Source organism: Trachemys scripta, chromosome 2, assembly GCF_013100865.1.
Source record: "Trachemys scripta elegans isolate TJP31775 chromosome 2, CAS_Tse_1.0, whole genome shotgun sequence".
Taxonomy (NCBI): Eukaryota; Metazoa; Chordata; order Testudines; family Emydidae; genus Trachemys; species Trachemys scripta.
Window position 1 is genome coordinate 57,144,131 of NC_048299.1, and position 23,900 is coordinate 57,168,030.

At 43.6% G+C, this 23,900-nt stretch overlaps 1 protein-coding gene across 1 annotated transcript in view; it reads left to right on the plus strand.

Moving 5' to 3' along the window:
• DNAH11 (dynein axonemal heavy chain 11) overlaps nt 1–23,900 on the plus strand; it is a 294,982-nt gene that overhangs the window by 134,941 nt on the left and 136,141 nt on the right. The window contains exons 47-51 of the mRNA XM_034759480.1: nt 851–1,016; nt 11,369–11,471; nt 14,068–14,307; nt 16,948–17,109; nt 18,871–19,064. Of these exons, the coding sequence (XP_034615371.1) occupies nt 851–1,016; nt 11,369–11,471; nt 14,068–14,307; nt 16,948–17,109; nt 18,871–19,064 (865 nt within the window). The remainder of the gene's footprint in view (nt 1–850; nt 1,017–11,368; nt 11,472–14,067; nt 14,308–16,947; nt 17,110–18,870; nt 19,065–23,900) is intronic.

A 23,900-nucleotide genomic window follows, 5' to 3' on the forward strand; every position in this document is an offset into this window, starting at 1 on the left:
TAAGCTTCAGACGTTAATGATGCTACTTCTCCCTAAGAAATATAAATGCTGTGAAGATGAAATAGAATTATCACACTCTGGCTTAGTTTGCTGACTTATGTTCATGGCTTACAAACAGATAAGTTAAATAAAAACATAAAATACTCTTTTAGTACATTTGCAGTCTAACACTACTTTTATTCTTAGAATCTAGAATTTTAACACACACAACCAAAAACAGAGAGAAGGGAAGCAGGCTGTTCCGTAAGACAAAGCACAACTCACCCCACCTTGCAGTTAGCTGGCTCTTTCCAGACTGACTCTGAATGTATGCTTTCCTACAGAGCCCTGTAGCCTGCAAGCAGGACCAGGAAACACTTTAATTTTAAGGGAACAGCCTGCAATTCTAACACGCCTTTCAAAAACAGCACAGCTAGTTGTTGGTTTGTTCGTTCTGTCAACTTTGTGTTCTTTCCAGTGGATGTCTTGGAAAATTTGGGTTTGTTTTATGCTGTAGTCCTACAAAGTGATGTGCATAGATGGACCCCAGTACCTGCGCAGAGCCTCATTGACTTCCTTAGGTTTCCTCACAAGGTGCAGGAGTCAGCCCACATACAGCACTTCGCATGACTGGGACCTAATGGCCAGCTTTTTAAAGGTAGTTAGGTACCTAAAGAGGTAGATTGGCACTTTTGACAATCTCATTAGGTGCCTAAGTGCCTAACTCCCAGGGAAATCAACTAGCTGCTTAAAAATCTGTCCCTAAGTGATGTAATTTTTCCCTGAGTGAATTAATTATGCATTTTTGATTGTTAGTCTCTGCATTGTTTAAGTATTATAACTATTTGTCATATACTTCATAACATTTTAGAGATTCTTGAGAAAAGCCTAGAGAAAAAAGCTGGCCGTAACTATGGTCCCGTAGGAAACAAGAAGTTGATTTATTTTATTGATGATATGAACATGCCTGAAATGGATGTGTATGGAACAGTTCAACCTCACACACTGATTCGACAGCACATAGACTATGGACATTGGTAAGCAATTACTACCTGTTTTATGCTAAATCAAAATTTTATTGTTATGGGCTAAAATCTGTAACCATTCTTCCCATGACAAAGAATTAGCACAAGTTTTAGACTTCTAATTTAATTTTACTTTATATTTTCCATAGAGCAGGAAAATTGTTTTATTATTTTGATGGTTATAGTGGCAGAGTTGGGAGCAAAGGAATATGCTTAATATCATTTTGTCATAGCTGGCTATGGAGGAAGCTGCTTCTTAACTCCAGGAAATCAGTGATTGCCTTTGCCCTAAAGCATGAGCGTTGATAACCCTTGAAAATGTTTATCCTTGCTTGTGTAACTGCAGATGATGATATTTTTGATGTTCATATAAACGTCTATTGTTTTTTATAAAATCCTACTACACTCCTTGTCCTGATTATGTCATGCAGATGTGAGTTCCATAGGGTAACTGTAATAACTAACTGCCTAAACTAATTTCACTCTGTTCTTTAGCTTATTTGGTTGAATTCTTGTGAACCCTTCATTACATTCCGCTTTTCTCCATTTCCTGTTGTATTCATTAAAACTATTTTGATAGATTCTAGGCTGAGCTCTAGAAATAGAGGGGGGAATATCTATAATGTGTTCGGACCTTTAATAATATAATAATTGTGTGGTGGTAATGCTGAGGAGCCACAGTATGGTCCAGAACCCCATTGTGCAAGGTGCTGTACAAACACAGAACAAATAGTCCCTCACCTGAAGAGCTTAATTCAGGATATCAAGAGTGTCTAACTACAAAAGACCATTTCAAAAATAATGATGAGGATAATCCAAAATTAAAGGAAAAACTGTGTCGTCTTGCACTGTTCCTTCAGAAAATCTTTCCTCTGTCCCACTGGGGCAGGCTTAGTTTTTCCCTTTACTTCTTTCATGTAGGAGGGTACCTTGAGTTAGTTGTTCTTACTGCTGATTGGCTTTCCAGAGACACCCAGAGAATGCTTTCCTCTATTGTGATGGACCTGAGCGGGGAGGGAGCAAGTAAACTGATGAATGAACAAGCAAATATTCCGTTAAAAAGCTATTGCCAGGACACACACACAAGTACACCTCTATCCTGATATAAAGCACGAATTCGGATATAACGCGGTAAAGCAGTGCTCCAGGGGGGCGGGGCTGCGCACTCCGGTGGATCAAAGAAAGTTTGATATAACGCAGTAAGATTTTTGGCTCCTGAGGACAACGTTGTATTGAGGTAGAGGTGTGTATATATATATTTTGGCGGTATTGAAAGGGTTAATGTGCCATCTCAGTTCCTTCTCCTTCACTATATGTACACTTCTGTCATATATTTACATTTTAAATTATTTGTTCTTTCTCCCTACTAGGGAGTTAGGGACATATGTCCCTCGGGAACTATGCAGCACAGGGAAGTTTGATGACGGCCTGTGGGTCTCTTCTCTTTCCTGGCACATGTTCTTTTTAAGGACCCTCATCAGAGCTGGGGCTGGGATGAGGTGTTAGTATCTGTGCTGTTCCCAAGCCTTTTAAAGTAGATTCAGTTTAACTCAGTAAAGGACATAGGAAGAAATATAGTGTACTCAGAAATGACATCTGATGTCTTCTGAATATCTTCAGCTATTCAGGGGAAAAGACAAGCAGAGAGGAAAGTGAATATTTAAGTCTGAGATATCACTAATGCAGTGGACTCAATCAGTTCCAACTCAGAAACCTAATACTTTTTAGAGCCACCTGCCTCAGGTTATAAATTGCCCTAGCTTTAGATATGTTTTTAGAAAATGTTCCTTGTTTCTGATTTAAATATTATGAACATGTAATGCTACTGAAGCTATCTTCTTTAAACTTGGCTTGATTTTTTTTAAAGTCTCAGTTCTATAGAACAAGCTGAGTTAGGAGAAAGTTGACTTAGTAATTTTAAAGTTTTGAACATTTATATCTGGTAAATTAATCCGAAACCAGAGTGTACTTATCTGAGTTCTAATCAGAATATATGGGAAAGGTACATTTTTCAAATGCTTAGATAATTCCAAATGACTGAACTGAATTTGTTCAGACTTTAAAAACACAACCCACGCCCCTTTTGGCATGAGACCAAGTGTGGAAAACTTCAGCCCAAAATAAATTTGACAGTAGTAATGAGGAGCTGAATAAGGAGATTTAGAATGGAAGTTGATATTGTACATTAACTATGGTGGGATGCTATATGCACCCACTCTAAGGGTATGTCTACACTACGAGAGTAGTTCGATTGTACTTAAATCGAATATGTGGAATCAATATTACAAAGTCGAACATGTGTTTCCACACTAAGGACAGTAATTCGACTTTGTGAATCCATACTAACGGGGCAAGCGTCGACATTGGAAGCGGTGCACTGTGGACAGCTATCCCACAGTTCCCGCAGTCCCTGCTGCCCATTGGAATTCTGGGTCGAGCCCCCAATGCCTGCTGGAGAAAAAAATGTGTCGAGGGTGGTTTTGGGTAACTGTCGTCATCCAACCGTCACTCCCGCCCTCCCTCCCTGAAAGCGCCAGCGGGCAATCAGTTTGCGCACTTTTCTGGTGAGTGACAGTGCGGACGCCACAGCACTGCGAGCATGGAGCCCGCTGTGACCATCGCTGCAGTTATGGCCGTTGTCCACACCTCGCACCTTATCATCCACCTTTTCCAGAGGCAGATGCGGAGAAATCGGGCGAGGAGGCTATGGCAGTGCGGTGAGGACATGAAGTCTGAGAGTGGCACAGACCTCTCACAAAGCACGGGACCCCGCATCGTGAACATCATGGTGGCAATGGGTCATGTTGATGCTGTGGAATGGCAATTCTGGGCCCAGGAAACAAGCACAGACTGGTGGGACCGCATAGTGCTGCAGGTCTGGGATGAATCACAGTGGCTGCGAAACTTTCATATGCGGAAGGGAACTTTCCTGGAACTTTGTGAGTTGCTGTCCCCTGCCCTGAAGCGCAAGGACACCCGGATGCAAGCAGCCCTGACTGTCCAGAAGCGAGTGGCCATAGCCCTCTGGAAGCTTGCAACGCCAGACAGCTACCGGTCAGTCACGAATCACTTTGGCATCTGCAAATCTACCGTGGGGGTTGCTGTGATGCAAGTAGCCAACGCAATTGTTGAGCTACTGCTGTCAAAGGTAGTGACCCTTGGAAACGTCCAGGTCATCATAGATGGCTTCGCCGCGATGGGATTCCCAAACTGCGGTGGGGCTATAGATGGAACTCACATTCCTATCCTGGGACCGGACCACCAGGCCAGCCAGTACATTAACCGAAAGGGCTACTTTTCAATGGTGCTGCAACACTGGTGGACCATAGGGGACGTTTTACAAACATCAACGTAGGATGGCCGGGCAAGGTTCATGACGCTTGTGTTTTCAGGAACTCTGGTCTGTTTAGACAGCTGCAGGAAGGTATTTACTTCCCGGACCAGAAAATAACTCTTGGGGATGTGGAGATGCCTATAGTGATCCTCGGGGACCCCAGCCTACTCGCTAATGCCATGGCTCATGAAGCCCTATACAGGTGCCCTGGACACTGAAAAAGAACTCTTCAACTACCGTCTGAGTAAGTGCAGAATGGTGGTGGAGTGTGCTTTTGGACGTCTCAAGGGGAGATAGAGAAGCTTACTGACTCGCTCTGATCTCAGCGAAACCAATATCCCCATTGTTATTGCAGCTTGCTGTGTGCTCCACAATCTCTGTGAGAGCAAGAGGGAGACCTTTATGGCGGGGTGGGAGGTTGAGGTGAATAGCCTGGCTGCTGATTACGCCCAGCCAGACAGCCATGCGATTAGAAGAGCCCAGCGGGACGCGCTGTGCATCTGGGAGGTTTTGAAAGCTAGGTTCCTCAGTGAGCAGGGTAACCTGTGACTATTAAGTTTGTTTAAAGAGAAGCAGAACCTGCCCCCGTTTCTTTACCCACTTACTGTTGACTATCCTCTCCAGCTACATACCCCGTTTACCCCGCACCCCCCCTTCCAACACACGTTTAAAAATAAAATAAATGGAACTTTGTTAATGAATGCCGTTTTATTTATTACGGATTTCGCGGTAAACTGTTGAAACTGGGACGCAGACTGTGGTGGGGAGCGGGCGTAGTGATGGAAAGAACGCTTCTAAACTCGAGGAATGACAGGCTCCTGCTCCTAGAGAGGTCCGCAGTGGTGGACTGGTTGTTTCAACGGAGCCTGCCACCCCTCCTTTTCGGGACTCTGTGTGTGGGGGCTATGTGACTTTGTGGCGGGGGAGGACTGTTACAGATCCCGTGCTGCGTGGCTCTGTGATCTAGGATAAGGACCGCAGCATAAAATCTCTATCCGCCCTCCCCCGCCACAAAGTCACATGCCCCGACCCTCTCCCCCCCTCACAGAACATGAAAACCACCTCCCAGACTGACCAGGGTGCCTAGTGACTGCAATGTGTGTGTGACTTTCTGCTGAACCTGCCCCCGTGTCTGTACCCTGGTAAAGGTGACTGTCCTCTCCAATTACCAACCCCCTTCCCCTCCTTCAAATACACTCTCCCCTAAAAGAACATGATGGAAACAGTAATTAACAGAAACGTATCTTTTATTAGCAACTACACAGTTAGGGGATGAAACTGGGACGGGGGCTTGGGTGAGGTGGGAAGGAAAGGACTTAGCAAATTTTTGGGAATGAGAGCCTTCAGGTACTTCAGCAGTCTGCAGGGGTGGAGTGACAGTTTTCACGGCCCCTGCCGCCCCTCCTTCTTGGGACTTTGGGTGAGGGGGGCATGGAAGTTTGTGGCGGGGGAGGGCGGTTAGAGATAGACTGCAGTGGGGCTCTGTCCTCCTGCCTACGGTCCTGCAGAACATCCACAAGGCGCCGGAGCGTGTCCGTTTGCTCCCCTCATTAGTCCAAGCAGCATTTGAGTCGCCTGCTGGTCTTCCTGCTGCCACCTCTCCTCCCATTCACTGTGTGCTCGCTGGTATTGCGACATGTTCTCCCTCCACTGGGTCTGCTGGGCCGCATCGGCTCGGGAGCAGCCCATAAGTTCTGAGAACATGTTGTCCCGTGTCCTTTTCTTTCTCCGCCTAATCTGCGCCAGCCTCTGCGAGGGGGATGCCAGGGTAGGTCGGGAGACAGTCGCAGCTGTGGGATGGGAAAAAAGGAGTGAATTCCTCACAAAGATAATTTTTTGTGAACAATGAACATAGTCTTTCTCTGTGAACAAGACTATGCACAGCACCTATCACATGCACACTCAGGACAAGGTCGAATTTTCAGCCTTTGCATTCAGTGCCTGGGGTCTTGCAGTGGAGATCAGACAAGCGGGGCAGGACAGCGGAATTCGGGTAACAGGCTGACATGGTAAGCCGTAGACTTTTGGCTGCTTAAAACTTAAATTAGAGCAGTGCCCTCCTTTCACGTTCAAAGCAATGCTCCTATCGTTGGGCAGTTCCTGCTGCCAGCAATCCGGCAAGCACGAACTCTGCCCCTGTCCCACCCCCTCGTGGCTGTCCCTGGGAAAGATTCCTGTATGCTGCCCCTCTCCCGCCTCCACCGCATGGCAGTAAATCTCCAATGACAGTTCTGTAAAGGAACAGGCTAGCAGTCCAAATAGTAACATTCCCCTAATTCTAAGCAGGTCACCACGAGCGACATCACTCTGCTGAGAATTTCTGAGACCGAGAAAGAACGCATGCTGCGTGAAAGCCAGCAAAAACCAGGGCCAAATGCCGCCATGTTGTGCAAGGCAATGATCCCAGAGTACTTGATGATAGCCTGGCGAGGAAAAGTTTCCTACCACGGAGGACACAATAAGGTCACTCTCCCCAGGAACCTCATGCAAAGGCTTTCCAATTACCTCCAGGAGAGCTTCGTGGAGATGTCCCTGGAGGATTTCAGCTCTATCCCAGGACATATAGACCTTCTTTTCCAGTAGCTGCACTGGCAAGGACTAAAAAGTAGAGTGCCTAGGGCAAACTAATCATGATAAACTTGACATTGTTAAATTTTTTTGCAGTAGTTGCACTGCCAAGGACTAAAACGTTAAGCGCCTAGGGCAAACAAATCATGAAAAACCCATTCTTAATATTCCTGTTCTGTTCAAAATAAATGTTTACATGTTTAAAACACTTACCGACTGATCCTTCCCCTGATTCAGGGTCCGGGTTAACGCCTGGGGACGGTTGGTAGGGGATCTCTGTGAGGGTGATGAAGAGATCCTGGCTGTCTGGGAAATCAGCGTTGTAAGCGCTGTCGACTGCCTCGTCCTCCTCCTCACCTTCCTCATCTTCCCCGTCTGCTAACATCTCCGAGGAAGCGGCCGTCGACAATATCCCATCCTCAGAGTCCACGGTCAGTGATGGGGTAGTGGTGGCGGCCGCACCCAGAATGGAATGCAGTGCCTCGTAGAAATGGCATGTCTGGGGCTAGGATCCGGAGCATCCGTTTGACTCTTTGGTCTTCTGGTACGCTTGTCTCAGCTCCTTGATTTTAACGCGGCACTGCGTTGCATCCAGGCTGTATCCTCTCTCTGTCATGGCTTTTGAGATCTTCTTGTAGATCTTTGCATTCCGTCTTTTCGATCGCAGCTCCGAAAGCACAGACTCATCGCCCCACACAGCGATCAAATCCAAGACTTCCCGATCAGTCCATGCTCGGGCCCTGTTTCTATTCTGAGATTGCATGGTCACCTCTGCTGGAGAACTCTGCATCGTTGCCAGTGCTGCTGAGCTCGCCACGATGTCCAAACAGGAAATGAGATTCAAACTGCCCAGACAGGAAAAGGAATTCAAATTTTCCCGGGGCTTTTCCTGTGTGGCTGGTGGCTGGTCTGAGCATCTGAGCTCGGACTGCTGTCCAGAGCGTCAACAGAGTGGTGCACTGTGGGATAGCTCCCGGAGCTATTAACGTTGATTTCCATCCACACCTACCCTAATTCGACATGGCCATGTCGAATTTAGCGCTACTCCCCTCGTTGGGGAGGAGTATAGAAATCGAATTTAAGAGACCTCTATGTCGAACTAAATAGTTTCGTTGTGTGGACGGGTGCAGGGTTAATTCTATTTAACGCTGCTAAATTCAACATAACCTCCTAGTGTAGACCAGGCCTAATAAGTGTGCATCTGTCTGTCTCTGTTTCTCTGTCTGTCTTATTTAGGGCTTGATTCTGCCAAGTGCTAGGCACGGTGTCCTCAGTCCAGAAAAGGACTTAATCTCATGTATGTGAGTAGTCACATTGATTTAAATGAGACTACTTGTGCTGAAAGTTAGACAGGTATGTAAACCCTGGCAAGATCTGGGCTTATATGAGAAAGAAGGACAATACAAGACTGTATGATAAGAGGTAAAGGATTTATTGTCATAAATTTGCGATGGCAGCATTACTCTTGAGTAGAAAAGCTTATAAGTGTTTTGGTTTGTTTTATTACTTTTAAATTGGTGGCTGCTGGAAGATGCCAGAGGTTTGGAATGTTAATTGTAATCCAAGTGGTGATAGATTAATGGGCAGAGTGTATATAAGAAGTTTAAAGGAACTAGATAAATACAATTTATCATGCTATCATCACCACATACTAGGTGTTTGAATATTGTGCTGTTTGTAATGCTGAATATAATAATAATACTTGTATCCAATGAGATGCATAGAAGTTTGTGCCAAAATTTTCAAAACAGACTCTAATTTTGGGTGCTTCAAATTTTAGGTGCCTAAGTTCAGATATGTAGTGCCTGATTTTAAGAGTCATGGAGCAGCTGCATCTCTTATTGCCTTTTTTTGAAAATATGAGTGCTATTCACTTCTAAAAATGAGACCCTACGTTTTCCAATTTAGGCTACCAAAAATGAAGTTACCCAATATTAAATTGGGTTAAATTTGGAAAAAGTGGCCTAAATGACTTGCCCAGGTCACACAGTGAGCCAATAGCAGAGCCTGGAATCAAATCCAGGTTCCCTGACTCCTTGTCTCACGCCCCGTCCATTGGGCCATATTGCAAAAACCAAGACGTGGTCTTCTAATCACACCTATTGCCTTTTATTACTTTCTGTCAAATTTCAGAGTAACAGCCGTGTTAGTCTGTATCCGCAAAAAGAAGAACAGGAGTACTTGTGGCACCTTAGAGACTAACAAATTTATTAGAGCATAAGCTTTCGTGGACTACAGCCCACTTCTTCGGATGCATATCATAGTGACATCATCATAGGACCTAATCACATCAGCCATACCATCAGGGGCTCGTTCACCTGCACATCTACCAATGTGATATATGCCATCATGTGCCAGCAATGCCCCTCTGCCATGTACATTGGCCAAACCGGACAGTCTCTACGCAAAAGAATTAATGGACACAAATCTGACATCAGGAATCAAAATACTCAAAAACCAGTGGGAGAACACTTTAACCTGTCTGGTCATTCAGTGACAGACCTGCGGGTGGCTATATTACAACAGAAAAACTTCAAAAACAGACTCCAAAGAGAGACTGCAGAGCTAGAATTGATATGCAAACTAGACACAATCAACTCCGGTTTGAATAAGGACTGGGAATGGCTGAGCCATTACAAACGTTGACTCTATCTCCCCTTGTAAGTACTCTCACACTTCCTATCACACTGTCTGTACTCGGCTAGCTTGATTATCACTTCAAAAGTTTTTTTTTTTTTCTCTTAATTAATTGGCCTCTCAGAGTTGGTAAGACAACTCCCACCTGTTTATGCTCTCTGTATGTGTGTATATATATCTCCTCATTATATGTTCCATTCTATATGCATCCGAAGAAGTGGGCTGTAGTCCACGAAAGCTTATGCTCTAATAAATTTGTTAGTCTCTAAGGTGCCACAAGTACTCCTGTTCTTCTTTCTGTCAAATATGCTTGATACCTGTTTTCACGGTGCTCTGCACATGGAACAACTTTCCCCTTCCTCTGTGCCCAGCATATTGTTGGCTCTCCGTGATGAAACCTGCTCATTTTAGCTCTTTTACTCTGGGGGTATGTCTACACTGCAGGTGGGAGTGAGACTCCCAGCTTGTGTAGACAAACTTCTCATGGTAATGGAGCTCGCTCTAGTGCGCTAAAAATAGCTGTGTGTATGTTGAAGCACCAGCAGAGCCTTGAGCTAGCCACCTGAATTCAAGCTCACCCTATTCTCTGGGTCCGAGCTGGGGTGGGTAGACTGAGTCTCCGCTAGTACCGCAATGTCCACACAACTATTTTTAGTGTGCTAGTGCAAGCCCCATTACCATAAGTCTGTCTACCTGGGCCAGGAGACTCGCTCTCTGCTGCAGCGTGCACATACCCATTGTGTTCCCACACTCATTCTACCTCCTTAATTGTACTGTACTATATCTGTCCAAGCTAGACTGGGTGCTAGGACCTGTCTATATTGTAAAGAGTCATGCTGGAGCTGATTGAAATATTTTGGATGGAACAATTTTCTGTCGGAAAATGCAGTTTTGTCAAAATCAGAATGTTTCACGAGACACGGTTGATTTTGATGAAATTTTCAATGGGGAAATTTTGAAACAATTCCAAATCAAAACAAAGTACTTTGTATGTAAGACACAGGAGCTAATTGTTCCGCTCTACTTAGTGCTGGTGAAGCCCCAGTTGGAGTACAGTGTCCAATTCTGGGCACCACAATTTAGGAAAAATGTGAACAAATTGGGAAGAGAGCAACAAAAAAATAAAGGCGTAGTAAACCTGACCTCTGAGGAAAGATTAAGAAACTGGGCATGTTTAGTCTTGAGAAAAGAAGACTGAGGAGGGACCTGATAACAGTCTGCAAATATGTTATGGGCTGTTATAAAGCGGATGGTGATCAGTTGTTCTCCAGTCTACTGAAGATAGGAGTAATGGGTTTATCTGCAGCAAAGGAGATTTAAGTTAGATATTAGGAAAAACTGTCTAACTATAAGGGTATTTAAGGTCTGGAATAGATTTTGAAGGGAGGTTGTGGAGTCCCCATCATTGGAAGCTTTTAAAAACAAGTTGGACAAACACCTGCCAGGGATGTTCTAGGTTTACTTGGTCCTGCCACATTGCAGGGGGCTGGGCTTGATAACATCTTGAAGTCCATTCCATGCCCTTTATTTCTATAATTCTATTACTCTCTCATTTTGTTTCTACTATATATAGATTGCTTCAACATTATCTAAATGAAACATTTTGTTAAGGTCATTTTGTAGTTTCCAAATCAAATTTTTTCAGAATTTCTCTTCTACACAAAATTCAGAATTGCAATTTTCATCCTGAGTCAGGACAAAAACAAATTTTGAAATGTTAGAATTTCTACCTTCCAGTTAGCACTAAGCCATGCGCTACCTCTGATGCGCTGACAGTAATTATCAATCATTTTAAACTAAAGTTGTTATATTTTCTATCTTCTAGGTATGATAGGCAGAAGTTAACTGTAAAAGAAATACATAATTGCCAATATGTTGCTTGTATGAATCCAACTGCTGGCAATTTCACTATCAACCCTCGACTCCAGGTATGGTTTCAAGAGCTATATCATAATAACCCTATATTTATTATTTAATATGTTAGATATAATGTTTAGAATTTAGCTTTTCATTGCAACAGACATAAACACTACAGACGCTTCCTGACTTACGCAAGCGTTCTGTTCTGGAATGCCTTTCGTAACTTGAATTTTGCATAAGTCGGAAGCGTATACCTGACAGTTACGCCAAAAAAAACCGCAATAAAAACCCTCCTATTTCTAGTTTACTTAACATTTTCCGTAAGTGCGGATTTGCATAAGTCGGGTTTGCGTAACCCGGTGGGCATCTGTAATTTGGAGATGGTCAGCCTCTTTTCTCACCTTGAACTCCCAGTGATGCCAATAGCAGTTCTGTGCTCCCAACCAGCAGATTTTATCAAAGTGTATAGATTGCTGGTCTGTATGGGTATTCCCTGTGTGTGCACATGTGCTCTATGTGCCTGAAACTCTTCAACAGCACTATCTGCTGGTCTTTGCTTTCACCTCTGCCTCATGCTCCCAAGTGAGGGCATAAGAAGCAGCCCAGACTGACTGCCTCTCTAGTTCCTTTTTACTGTTCTCAGTCTGGGAGGGAACCTTTCTGTGTCTGTAGCCTTCTAACATTCCTTTCCAACTTCGACTTTATAAATACATTTTAAATAGTTGCTATTAGTTTAGTCTTAGTTAGATAATTTGGGGATCAGGTTTCCTGCTCCTTTTGTTCCCCCATGTATCAGAGCACTTTGTATGCCAAGGATTCCAGGCCTCAAACCCTGCCTGGTCTGTCTTCAGAACTTCCTGATGAGTGACCAGCATGAGAGCTGCCTGAACTGCCTCTGAGGGCTTATCTTCACTATCGGGGTAAGTCGACCTAAGTTATACTACTCCAGCTACGTGAATAACGTGAATAAAGTCAATGTAGCTTAGGTCGACTTATCCTGGTGTCTTCATTGTGCTGTGTCGATGGGAGATGCTGTCTGGTTGACCTCCCTTACTCTTCTCGGAGAGGAGGAGTACTGGGGTCGACTGGAGAGTGCTCTGCCATCGATTTAGTGAGTCTTCACTAGACCCGCTAAATCGACCCCTGCTGCACTGATTTGCAGCAGCGTTGATCTACCCGTAGTGAAGACCAGTCCTGAATCACACATTCCTTTGAAGTGTGATATCTGCCTCTCCTTTCCTTCTCATACTAAGCAGTTTCTGGAGTTCAGACTCCATAGGCATCTAATGGAGCTCTCCATGAGACCCATTTTGGATCCATTTCCACTCTCCATTTCATCAATCTGAACCTCCAGCACTGACATTTTCCAGCTTGGAATCCTCCAGTAAACCCAAGGACTCCTCTGAACAGAGATATGAGCGAGGGTAAGGAGGAGCAGTCGTAAAAAGAGATAAATCATGTACAAGTCCTCTAAGAAGAGGATTACCTATCCTTTCCCCTCCCCACCCCCGGCACCGAGTGAGATTCCATAGAGTCCTGATTTCCATAGAGATCGCTTACAAGGGTTGGGTCTTAGTCTGCATCAGAGCGCGTTGTACTGGTAGCACTGGATCCACTGACAGCATTGTCTTCATCTCCAGTTGAGATGGTGGCACCAGTCTTTCCTTCTCCCCCGAAGGATTATAGACAATACCAGGACCTCCCGAGGAGGATCACAGACACCTTTGCGATCCCATTGGAAGAGATTCAGCATCTCACCCTTAAACTTCTGAACATTCTCCACTCTACGGCTCCTTCCAAGGTGGCGTTCCCGATCAATGAGGCCACACTGGATCCTGCTAAAACTATTTGGCACACACCAACCACCTGTGCCCTGATCCCAAAAAGTGTAGAGAAGTACTTTTGCCCTCCAAGGGAGTGGAATTTTTGTTGTTCCACCCTAACCTGAACTCTGTCATCGTCCAGGCATTTGCACCAGCCCAGGTCCACTCTCTTGGACACAGCTATCAGAAGACAAGATCTCTTCAGCAGAAAGAACATCTCATCAGCCAGCCCACTCTTCCATATTGCAAACTACCAGGCACCGATGTCTTATATTACAACAAACAGAGTCCACCAATAAAATGCCGCAAGAATGCAGGCCCCAATTCCAGGCCATCCTGGGCAAAAACAAACTGGTTGCCAGATCATCCATTCAGGCATCACTTGGTGCGGCAGCATTGCAACCTCTATAGCTATGAGGAAGGCCTCTTGTTTCTAGTCATTCAGGACAGAAGGCCCAGGGGACAGTTGAAGATTACTGCTGCCTAGGTCTGCTTGTTCTTTCAGAGGGTGCAAGGAAGCAGGGAGACGGGAGGCAAGGTGTACATCAGTGAATACGTCAGGAAGTCTGACCAACCATCCCCTAGGCTTGAGAGCCTGAGCTGCAGCCCAAGTCGCAACGTCCATACTGCTATTTTTAGTGCGCTAGCTCATTCCTTGCTAAAGTGAGTTTGTCTACCAAGACTGGGAGGGTCTTTCCCAGCCGCAGTGTAGACATACCCTGAGTGGCACACAGCAGTCAGCCTCTTTGCCTCAGTCTGTGGGAATTATCAGGTGGTCATTGACTTCACTTCTGTCTGCCCTCAGAATAATAACAATCTTATTTTTTTTTCTTATTTTCAGAGACATTTCACAGTGTTTGCTCTGAACTTCCCATCTGCTGATGCCCTGAACACCATTTATAGCAAGATCCTTGGTTTCCACTTCCAGAGGCATGTTTTTAATCCATCAGTGTTAAAGAATGCTCCAGCCATGATCCAAGCAGCAATATGGCTTCATCAAACTATGGTTCAGAACTTTCTGCCAACTGCGGTTAAATTCCACTACATCTTTAACCTAAGAGACCTCTCAAACATCTTCCAGGTCTGTATCATAGACCGACTTTCACTCTAGGTATAACTTCTTCTTATTAATATTATTAATAGTAATATTTATTTATGTTTATTATAGTAGTGCTTAGGATCAACCAAGAGTAACCATTGTGCTAGGCACTGTCCCAATAGTAACAGACAGTCCCTGCCTTGAAGAGTTTACAATCTAAATAGACAAAACAAACAGACAGCAGGAGAAAGGGATGTAATGCTCAGAGTGATGGTTTTCAAACATCATGTTAAGGCTATGATTTTGGGGGTGGTGGTGAGGTTTTGTTGGGAGGGAAATGTCTAAATGAAAATACAAAGGGAGAGGGGATGTAAAGGTTAGAAGGTGGGGAAGCAAAGAAGGGTGGGGGAGTGAGGCTGAAGTAAAGAGATTGAGGCTAGGGAATGGAGAAAACAGCCAATCAGTGCATGGGAGTACAGAGCGAAAACTGGATTCCGCTAGCTCCTGCTAGCTTGAGAATTTTTTTGTGGGGTGGGTTGAGGGGGGAGTGATGGCTCCTCCCTGAAATATTCTCTTAACCAACCCACATGTTTTAGGGGGGAGTGGTTTCTGCATGGGTCTGGTCCCACAGAAAAGAGAGGGTACCACTCCTCCCAATACACGCACTGTGGTAAGTAAGCTAATTCAGTGTGTTTTGTGCATATGTCATCAAAATCTTTCTCAAATAGGAAATAGTTAGTTTTTTTGTATTGAATGCTTTTTCCCATTAATATGTGCTTTCTAGTCTGACATAATATATGGGTTTTCATCCTTGTACAAATAGAAGGAGAATTTTAGGACCTAGCATTCTGAGACTGTAGCACTATCTGTAACTTCCAAAACCGCAGGCTATGATTTATCTATTGGAATGAGAATTAACATGTAAGGTAACAAGGAAAACCTTAAGTCTTGGTATACTGATGTAAATAATTCACTCTAGTGAATCAGAAAACTTGCAAACTCCAGTAATAATTCACATAGCCCTTTTCATGATAGAATAATTCTCATGTGAGGTACTCAAGGCTGGAATTCTGAAAAGTTAAATAGAAGGCAGGAAAGAGATGAATAGTGCTGAAAATATTAACGGGACCCTCACTAACCCACACTTCTGTAAACCTCAAATGCACACTGAAAATGGATTTTTGTGTTTGCAGTTCACTGAAATACTAAGGGGATGCCTATACTACAAGCACTATAGTCGCACAGCTGCGATGCTGCAGCTATGTTGTTGTAGTGCAGACACCTGTTACCATCGCTGTAGTAAATCCACCCCCTTGAGAGGCGGCAGCTAGGTCAATGGGCGAATTCTTCCATTTAACCTAGTGGTGCCTACACTGGGGTTTAGGTCAGTTTAACTTTATCTCTCAGGAGTGTAATTATTTTTCTCATCCCTGAGCATCCCCAGGTCAGCCTTAGTTTTAGATGTAGGCCAGGCCTCCAACTCACAGACTAGTGAGATTCTGTTGCTGTGCTGAGGCAGGTTGAACACTTGTGATATGTTACTATGATGGAGTGTACCAGGCCTTCGTTAGCCCCCTACTGGAGGCCCCATGGTCTTACCACACCCAACCCCAGGAAGGAGCAGCCAATCAGGACCCGGCAGGCTCAGATAAAAGGAGCTGGGACAGGTGATCTGGGCTCCTCTCTCCCACCCTGCCAGCCACTGGCAAAGTGGCCTAAGTCCCGAGAAGGTGGCAAGGCTCCTTTAAAAACCCAAGCAAAGGATTGGATTAAAAAGGGTCTAGAGATGGGGCTGAGGACCCTGGTGAGGGCTAACAGCATATTGACCTCTTTGCTATCCCGGAAGGGGCTCATCCAGTTGACTATGTGATTTGGCCAGAGGGCTGAGCCATTGAAGGCCTACCAAGCTAGGTTGACAACTTACAGAGCATGACACGGGCAGGAAAGGCCTGCAATACCACACACAGTTGCTAGGAGGCCCTCCTGAGGTGAGTGCTATGTCATCTTGGATTTGTCTTGACTATGATAAAAAGGTGTTATTTTTAGGATTGTTACCTAGCACTCTAAAATTCTAGCATATACAAGGCAAGTCATACTTTAGTGTGTGCTAAGTAGTTGAGTTGAAGCCTTGAGCTTGGATTAATGAGTTTGACTTCAATTCAACCAACTGACACATTCTAAATAGTCTTTTCCTGGCCAAGACAACCACTTTCAGATTTTCCTCAATAAAGCCTCGAAACAGGGCTATTTATAACTGACTCCTAGTGCTGGTTGTCCTCTTCATCCTGCCATGCATCAAGTCCTCACACCTCACTGATCCACACTTGACCTCCTTCTCTTCAGTGCAGATTAGTGAGGTTCTACTGAATGTTTGTTTGATGATGGATTCAATTTTTTCACAGAGTTGATAAACTGAAACACTTGCTAATCTGCAAAGGGACTTGAATGCAGATTCAAGAATTTACAGTCCAAAAGACAAATTATATTTCCCTATCAATTAGTACAATCAATTTCTGAAAAAAATAAAATGTAATGAGCATGGAAAGGCATTTTAGGGAAATTAGGTGACTCATATTTTAGGAACTAAAGGAGCAGAAGCTGACTGGCATTCTAGAGTTTGGCTACTTTTGCTGTTTAGTGACACAATTTTTTTAAAATGTGGCTATATTGTATTATTTTTAGGGAATTTTATTTGCTACACCTGAGTGTTTAAGGCAACCAAATGATCTTGTATGTCTTTGGCTTCATGAGTCTTCACGTGTTTATGGAGATAAACTGGTGGAACCAAAAGACTGTCATTTTTTTCATAAAAAGCTGATCGACACTGCACACAAGTATTTTGAGGTAAGGCTATATACTGGAAATATCTTCTTCTGCAATGTTGATTAAATTAAAGTTGTTCAGGGATATGTCAAATTTACTGCAACTATAAATAACCACAAAAGTCCCATACTGTAGCCCAAGAAATTGCAGCCAGTGAATGTGCTGATTCAACATACTCCCTTTAACATCATCTGTTAGCAAGGTTTCTATCAAAGAAAAGTAAGTACCTGATTGATGTGGTAGCGGGTACTAGCTTTCCAATGACCATAACAAGTAAGGCTTTTTCAATGTGATATCATTAATTCTGGTCTCTGCAAAGATGGTAATTTTCTTCTTGACTATAGTTCTCCACTCGTGTTTGATTAGCTGTGAGGGTTTTCAAGTATCTGCTGCACTGTTGTTAGCACTTTTAAGCAAACGCTTGAGACCATCCTTAAAATGGAGGCAATGACCTTCTCACTGAAATGAATCTTCATGTAGTTGAGTGAATTTGAGGTAACAAGATGGTGTTTATTTGATCAGTTTTACATAACTGTGATACAAATATATTTATTTAATACCTTTCTAGCTTTTTCCTTGGGAGGCTAATTTTTTATTTTGTATTAGAGTTTTTCTCCAATAGTTTGATTAACAAAACGTATGCAACTATTTAATGCAAAACAAAATTATCTTTATTTCTTAGTTTTTAATTTCAGCATTTATTTGGGCATCAGATCACTTTGTTATAACAATGTATAGTTTTGTCATCTGGGCATTTGCAAGTACCATAAATATAAGCCAGTCTTACAGAAAATAAACAATAATTAGATACACAGTAAACAAGGTTTGCAAATAAATACAGGTTATGGTTTCAGATTAGATTTTCTGGGCTAAATTCTTGTCTGATTTACAATGCAATTACAAGGAATATGCCTTTTCCTCTTCATTTTGTTTTCTTTTAACAACCCTTTCATTAAACTTTACTACAACTGTCTCTCCCCTTGCCTAACATGGCACGTACAACAAACAAAGTGTATATCTAGTGCTGTCCATTATATCAGGCATGGCATAACATTCCATTGGGAATGCAGCAGAACGTCAGCAAGATACAATAGCTGGATATTAAAGCCTGTAGTTTCTTCCTGAATAAATGGGTGTATTGGTGCCAATACCAAAGTGTGAATTAACTATATAGTATTGTGATTCTTCAAAAACATTTATTACTCTGAAATATATCCATTCTTTACCAGACAAGGCAGTGGGACTATCTGAAATAGTTTGTCAAAAAATGCATGTGTATTTATTGTGGGGAAAGAGTTTTCTTGATTTTTTTTGCCAAAAAAAACGAACCCCTGTCCCAGATTTCAAACAAACAAACCAACCTGTTTTTGACACTTTGGCTCTTCTGCCCCCCCCCCACTTTCACCCTTTTCCCCTTTACATTTTGCCACTGAAAAAGGAGTGGGAAGAGGAAAAACAGGAATTTTGGGGGGGAGGGGGGAAGAGGGGGACTAAAAATTGGAAATCTTCTGTGGGCTTGGGGGGGATTAATTTATTTTATTGTTGAAAAATTGGAAAATTTAGAAAAATTAAAATTTTCTGCAAAAAAAAATTAAGGAAGGTCATTTATTGTCAGAAAAAAAATTTCAAATTAAAAATTTTGGTCAGCTCTAAACTGAACCTTCCCAGCAAACTATTTGACAGTATTGTGGGCTTTTGTGGCACTGTTGAACTAGCCATTAAATGTGACATTTCCTATGTTTTTGGACAGTCTTTTATTTTTTTTCTCTCCCCACTTGCTAGGGCGTGGAAGATCATCTTCTGCTCCAGCACCCGCTCATTTATTGCCATTTTGCAAATGGAGTAGCCAACCCTCATTACATGCCTGTCAAGGAATGGGAAGTACTGAGGAAGATACTTACAGAGACTCTAGAAAGCTACAATGAGCTTAATGCTTCTATGAACTTAGTTTTATTTGAGGATGCCATGCAGCATGTGTAAGTAGACTTTTTGAAAAAGCCCATTTAAAGACTTATTTATGCAGAGTCCATACAGTCAGGTTTAGAGGAGATACTGCTATCAGAGACTTATTGGGTAAGAAATTGCCTCTTTCACTAAGTAGAAGCACTTAAGCTATTGGGTAAGAAATTGCCTCTTTCACTAAGTAGAAGCACTTAAGCTATAGGTTAGTAGCATTTTTAATAAAATGATTTATATTGAGAAGACCATCCAGCAGTGTTCAGGGTGAGAGAACATCACTGATACCATTATGGAAATGCACGTCAAGACTAGTTAAGGTTGAGTTCCAGTTTACCTGTAAAGCAGGGATTCAACCTCTTTGTTTTTGTATGAGTACAGCATTTACCCTTTGAGTACAGAATGATTTTTCTGAGAAATTGCAAGTAACCCCATTAATTTATTCATTAAAATAATTTTAAAAATGGGTCCTTCGAGAAATTTAGTATGTGTCAGCCTTTTATTTAAGGAAAAGAGGGTGGAAATATGAAAAAATCAATAGTCTTTAAAAATCAGGTTAATCTAATCTGGGACAACAAACAGTAAAATCATATTAGTATTGTATGATGTCACTACAGAGCAGAGCTTAGGGTTTTTTTGGGGGAGCCTTAACTGCACATTTCCATACCTCAATGTAAGCATAATCTGAACTCTCTGTTTCCTTGGTTTATAATACTTACAACAAACTGTAAGATGTTTTACCCTTAAGTTACTAATATGTACTCTCAACCTTATGTCTATCTTATTGGTGTTTTTGTATGGGACTGTATATTGGAATCCATCATGGGGAAAAAATTGCAGTGCCATTTCTGAGATCCAAGTTAAGCTGCAGTAGTTATGTTTACTGGCAACTGAGCAATTTTTCTGTTTTCAGGAGCTAATGGAAGGATTCTGCTCAGTCAGTGGAGCACAGACTCAAAATAGCTTCTACTTTTCACCATTTAGAACTTCTGTCTAATATAACCAGTCTCTCAATTAATGTGCAGCACTGTGATTCTCAGGGAGTTGTAGTGATCCCTGCTGATAAAGCTTAGTTTTGCTAAAGCAGTTCCTATTGTTTGTGAAGTCAAAACTTCTAAAATGGAACTTTTTCTCATTGTTAAGTTGTACTAGTATTTCTGCCTCTTTGTTGTGTTTTATCTAGCACATGCTTAGTGGGGCAGGTACTGTGAGAGTCATCCTTAACAGAGCAGTCCATTGAGGAAATCTCTGCCCAAGCAGAGTAAAAAGTAGTTTAAATTAGAAAAATAATCCTATGGATTTTTTTTCTTGAGGGTTGTAAACTCAGTTCTCCTGATTGAGAGATTTAAGTGATTATCAGAATGCCCGAAGCCTTTTCTTGAAATGTTGGTAGTCCATTAACTTCTTACTGATAAAATCTAGAGACAGCAAATAGTGTCTTGTGTGTCAGGCAAAAGTAGCGGAGCTTCTTAGGGAACCTCAGGAGCAGCAGCCCCTGAAAGGTACATTTGAAACTAAATCCTCTAAAACTTTCCTCCCTGTTGCTATTACTCTTACAAATCAATTAGCCAATCAATTTAGAGACTTGACAAGGATAGCTTTGCCCATGAGCTCAACATATCAGTCTTGGTTTAACAGGTTTCCTATTCTCCTTTCAGGAGGTATCCGTATTAGACACAGATTTTCTTCTACTACTTAATTCAAAAGATTCCACTCAAGGATAGTTGTCAGGAATGATTTCTGGAATGGGATACAATTCGGTGTGATGACAATGTCTAAATTATCACACCATGTCTAGGATACTCAGTGAGGCAAAAGGTCAAGGTGTCTTCAGATACCTCTGTTATGGTGATATTGAACAGTAATAACCCTAGAATCAGATGATTGAAAATCTTGAAATTTCAAAAGACAATTTTCAGGATTTTTTTAAAATAATGAATTTTTTTTAACTAACTCAACCTAGACTATTATTTATAACATGTCTGTTTTCTCTTTAACTCGGACTATATGTCTACACTACGGGATTAATCCGAATTTATATAATTTGAATTTTGGAAACAGATTGTATAAAGTCGAATGTATGCGGCCATACTAAGCACATTAATTCGGTGGTGTGCGTCCATGTACCGGGGCTAGCGTCAATTTCCGGATTGTTGCACTGTGGGTAGCTATCCCATAGCTATCCCATAGTTCCCGCAGTCTCCTCCGCCCACTGGAATTCTGGGTTGAGATTCCAATGCCTGATGGGGCCAAAAACATTGTCGCGGCTGGTTCTGGGTACATCCTCCCCCCTCTCCAGGGAAGCAACAGCAGACAACCGTTTCGCGCCTTTTTCCTGGGTGAACAGTGCAGACGCCATACCACGGCAAGCATGGAGCCCGCTCAGCTCAAGACAGCAGTCATGAACATTGTAAACACCTCACGCGTTATCGTGCAGTTTATGCTGAACCAGAACCTGCAAAACCAGGCGACGAGGAGTAGGCTATGGCAGCGCGGTGGTGAAAGTGATGAGGACATGGACATGGAATTCTATCAAACTGCGGGCCCCGGTGCTTTGGAGATCATGCTGTTAATGGGGCGGGTTATAGCCGTGGAACGCCGATTCTGGGCCCGGGAAACAAGCACAGACTGGTGGGACTGCATAGTGTTGCAGGTGTGGGACGATTCCCAGTGGCTGCGAAACTTTCGCATGTGTAAGGGCACTTTCTTGGAACTTTGTGACTTGCTGTCCCCTGCCCTGAAGCGCCAGAATACCAAGATGAGAGCAGCCCTCACAGTTGAGAAGCGAGTGGCGATAGCCCTGTGGAAGCTTGCAACGTCAGACAGCTATGGGTCAGTCGGGAATCAATTTGGAGTGGGCAAATCTACTGTGGGGGCTGCTGTGATGCAAGCAGCCAAGGCAGTCACTGAGCTGCTGCTACGAAAGGTAGTGACTCTGGGAAATGTGCAGGTCATAGTGGATGGCTTTGCTGCAATGGGATTCCCTAACTGTGGTGGGGCGATAGCTGGAACCCATATCCCTATCTTGGCACTGGAGCACCAGGGTACCCAGTACATAAACCGCAAGGGGTACTTTTCAATGGTGCTGCAAGCACTTGTGGATCACAAGGGACATTTCACCAACATCAACGTGGGCTGGTCGGGAAGGGTTCATGATGCTCGCATCTTCAGGAACACTAATCTGTTTAAACGGCTGCAGCAAGGGACTTACTTCCCGGACCAGAAAATAACCGTTGGGGATGTTGAAATGCCTATAGTTATCCTTGGGGACCCAGCCTACCCCTTAATGCCATGGCTCATGAAGCCATACACAGGTAGCCTGGACAGGAGTCAGGAGCTGTTCAACTACAGGGTGAGCAAGTGCAGAATGGTGGCAGAATGTGCATTTGGCCGTTTAAAAGGTCGCTGGCGATCGTTACTGACTCGCTCAGACCTCAGCCAAACCAATATCCCCATTGTTATTGCTGCTTGCTGTGTGCGCCACAATCTCTGTGAAAGTAAGGGGGAGACCTTTATGGCGGGAGTGGGAGGCTGAGGCCAATCGCCTGGCTGCTGATTACGCGCAGCCAGACACTAGGGCGATTAGAAGAGCACACCAGGAAGCGCTGCGCATCAGAGAAGCTTTGAAAACCAGTTTCATGACTGGCCAGGCTACAATGTGAAAGTTCTATTTGTTGAAAACCCGCCCCCTTGATTGACTCATTCCCTGTAAGCAAACCACCCTCCCCCCTTAAATCACAGCTTGCTTTTAAAGGAAATAAAGTCACTATCATTTAAAAATCATGTATTCTTTATTAATTGATTATAAACATAGGGAGAGAACCGACAAGGTAACCTGGGTGAGGTTTGGGAGGAGGATGGGAGGGAAGTAAAAGGCCACTGAAAAAATTGAATATAATGACAGCCTTTTGGTTGTGCTGTCCATTGGGGTGGAGTGAGAGGGTGCACAGAGCCTCCCCCACCGCGTTCTTACACGTCTGGATGAGGAGGGTATGGAACATGGTGAGGGGGAGGGAGGTTATACAGCGGCTGCAGCGGCAGTCTGTTATCCTGCTGCCGTTCCTGAAACTCCACCAGACACCGGAGCATGTCCGTTTGATCACGCAGCAGCCCCAGCGTTGCAGCCTGCCACTTCTCATCTCAAGTGTCCCTCATGACCTCACGTTCACTGGCATCTTTCCTGTAGTTAGATACTGTGTCCTTCCACTCATTCAAATGAGCTTTTTAATTGCAGGTGCACTCCATTATTTCCTAGAACATCTTGTCTCGCGTCCTCTTTCTCTGCCGCCTTATCTGAGATAGCCTTCGGGACGGAGGAGGGAGGCTTGAAAAATTTGCAGCTGCTGGAGGGAGGGATGAAAAAAGGAGAGAAGTTTTTAAAATGATACATTTTACAGAACAATGCTTATACTCTTTCATGGTGAACAACACTATTCACATTACATAGCACATGTGATTTCAGTACAAGGTCGCATTTTCCATCTTAATATTGAATGCCTGTGGCTTTGGTGTTAGAGATCACAGATGCAGGTCCGGGCAACAGAATTCAGCTTGCATGCAGCCATGGTAAGCCATTGTCTTTCAGCTTCTGCGCCCTCCTTTCCCACATACCAAGCAAAGCCCGTTGACTGCTGCGGTTTTCCTGTTAACCTTCAGCAGCAGAAAACAAGCTACCCCCCACCCATCCAATTATCTGGGATGATCGCTGTACCCCTCCCCCCACCGCATGGCTGGTATCAGGGAAGATCCCTGCTAGCCAAACGCGAAAAGCTCAGGGCCAATTCCCCCCACCCGCGCTTGGCTAACTGCAGGGAAGGATTTCTTTTCAGCCACAGGCAAACAGCCCAGTAGGAACG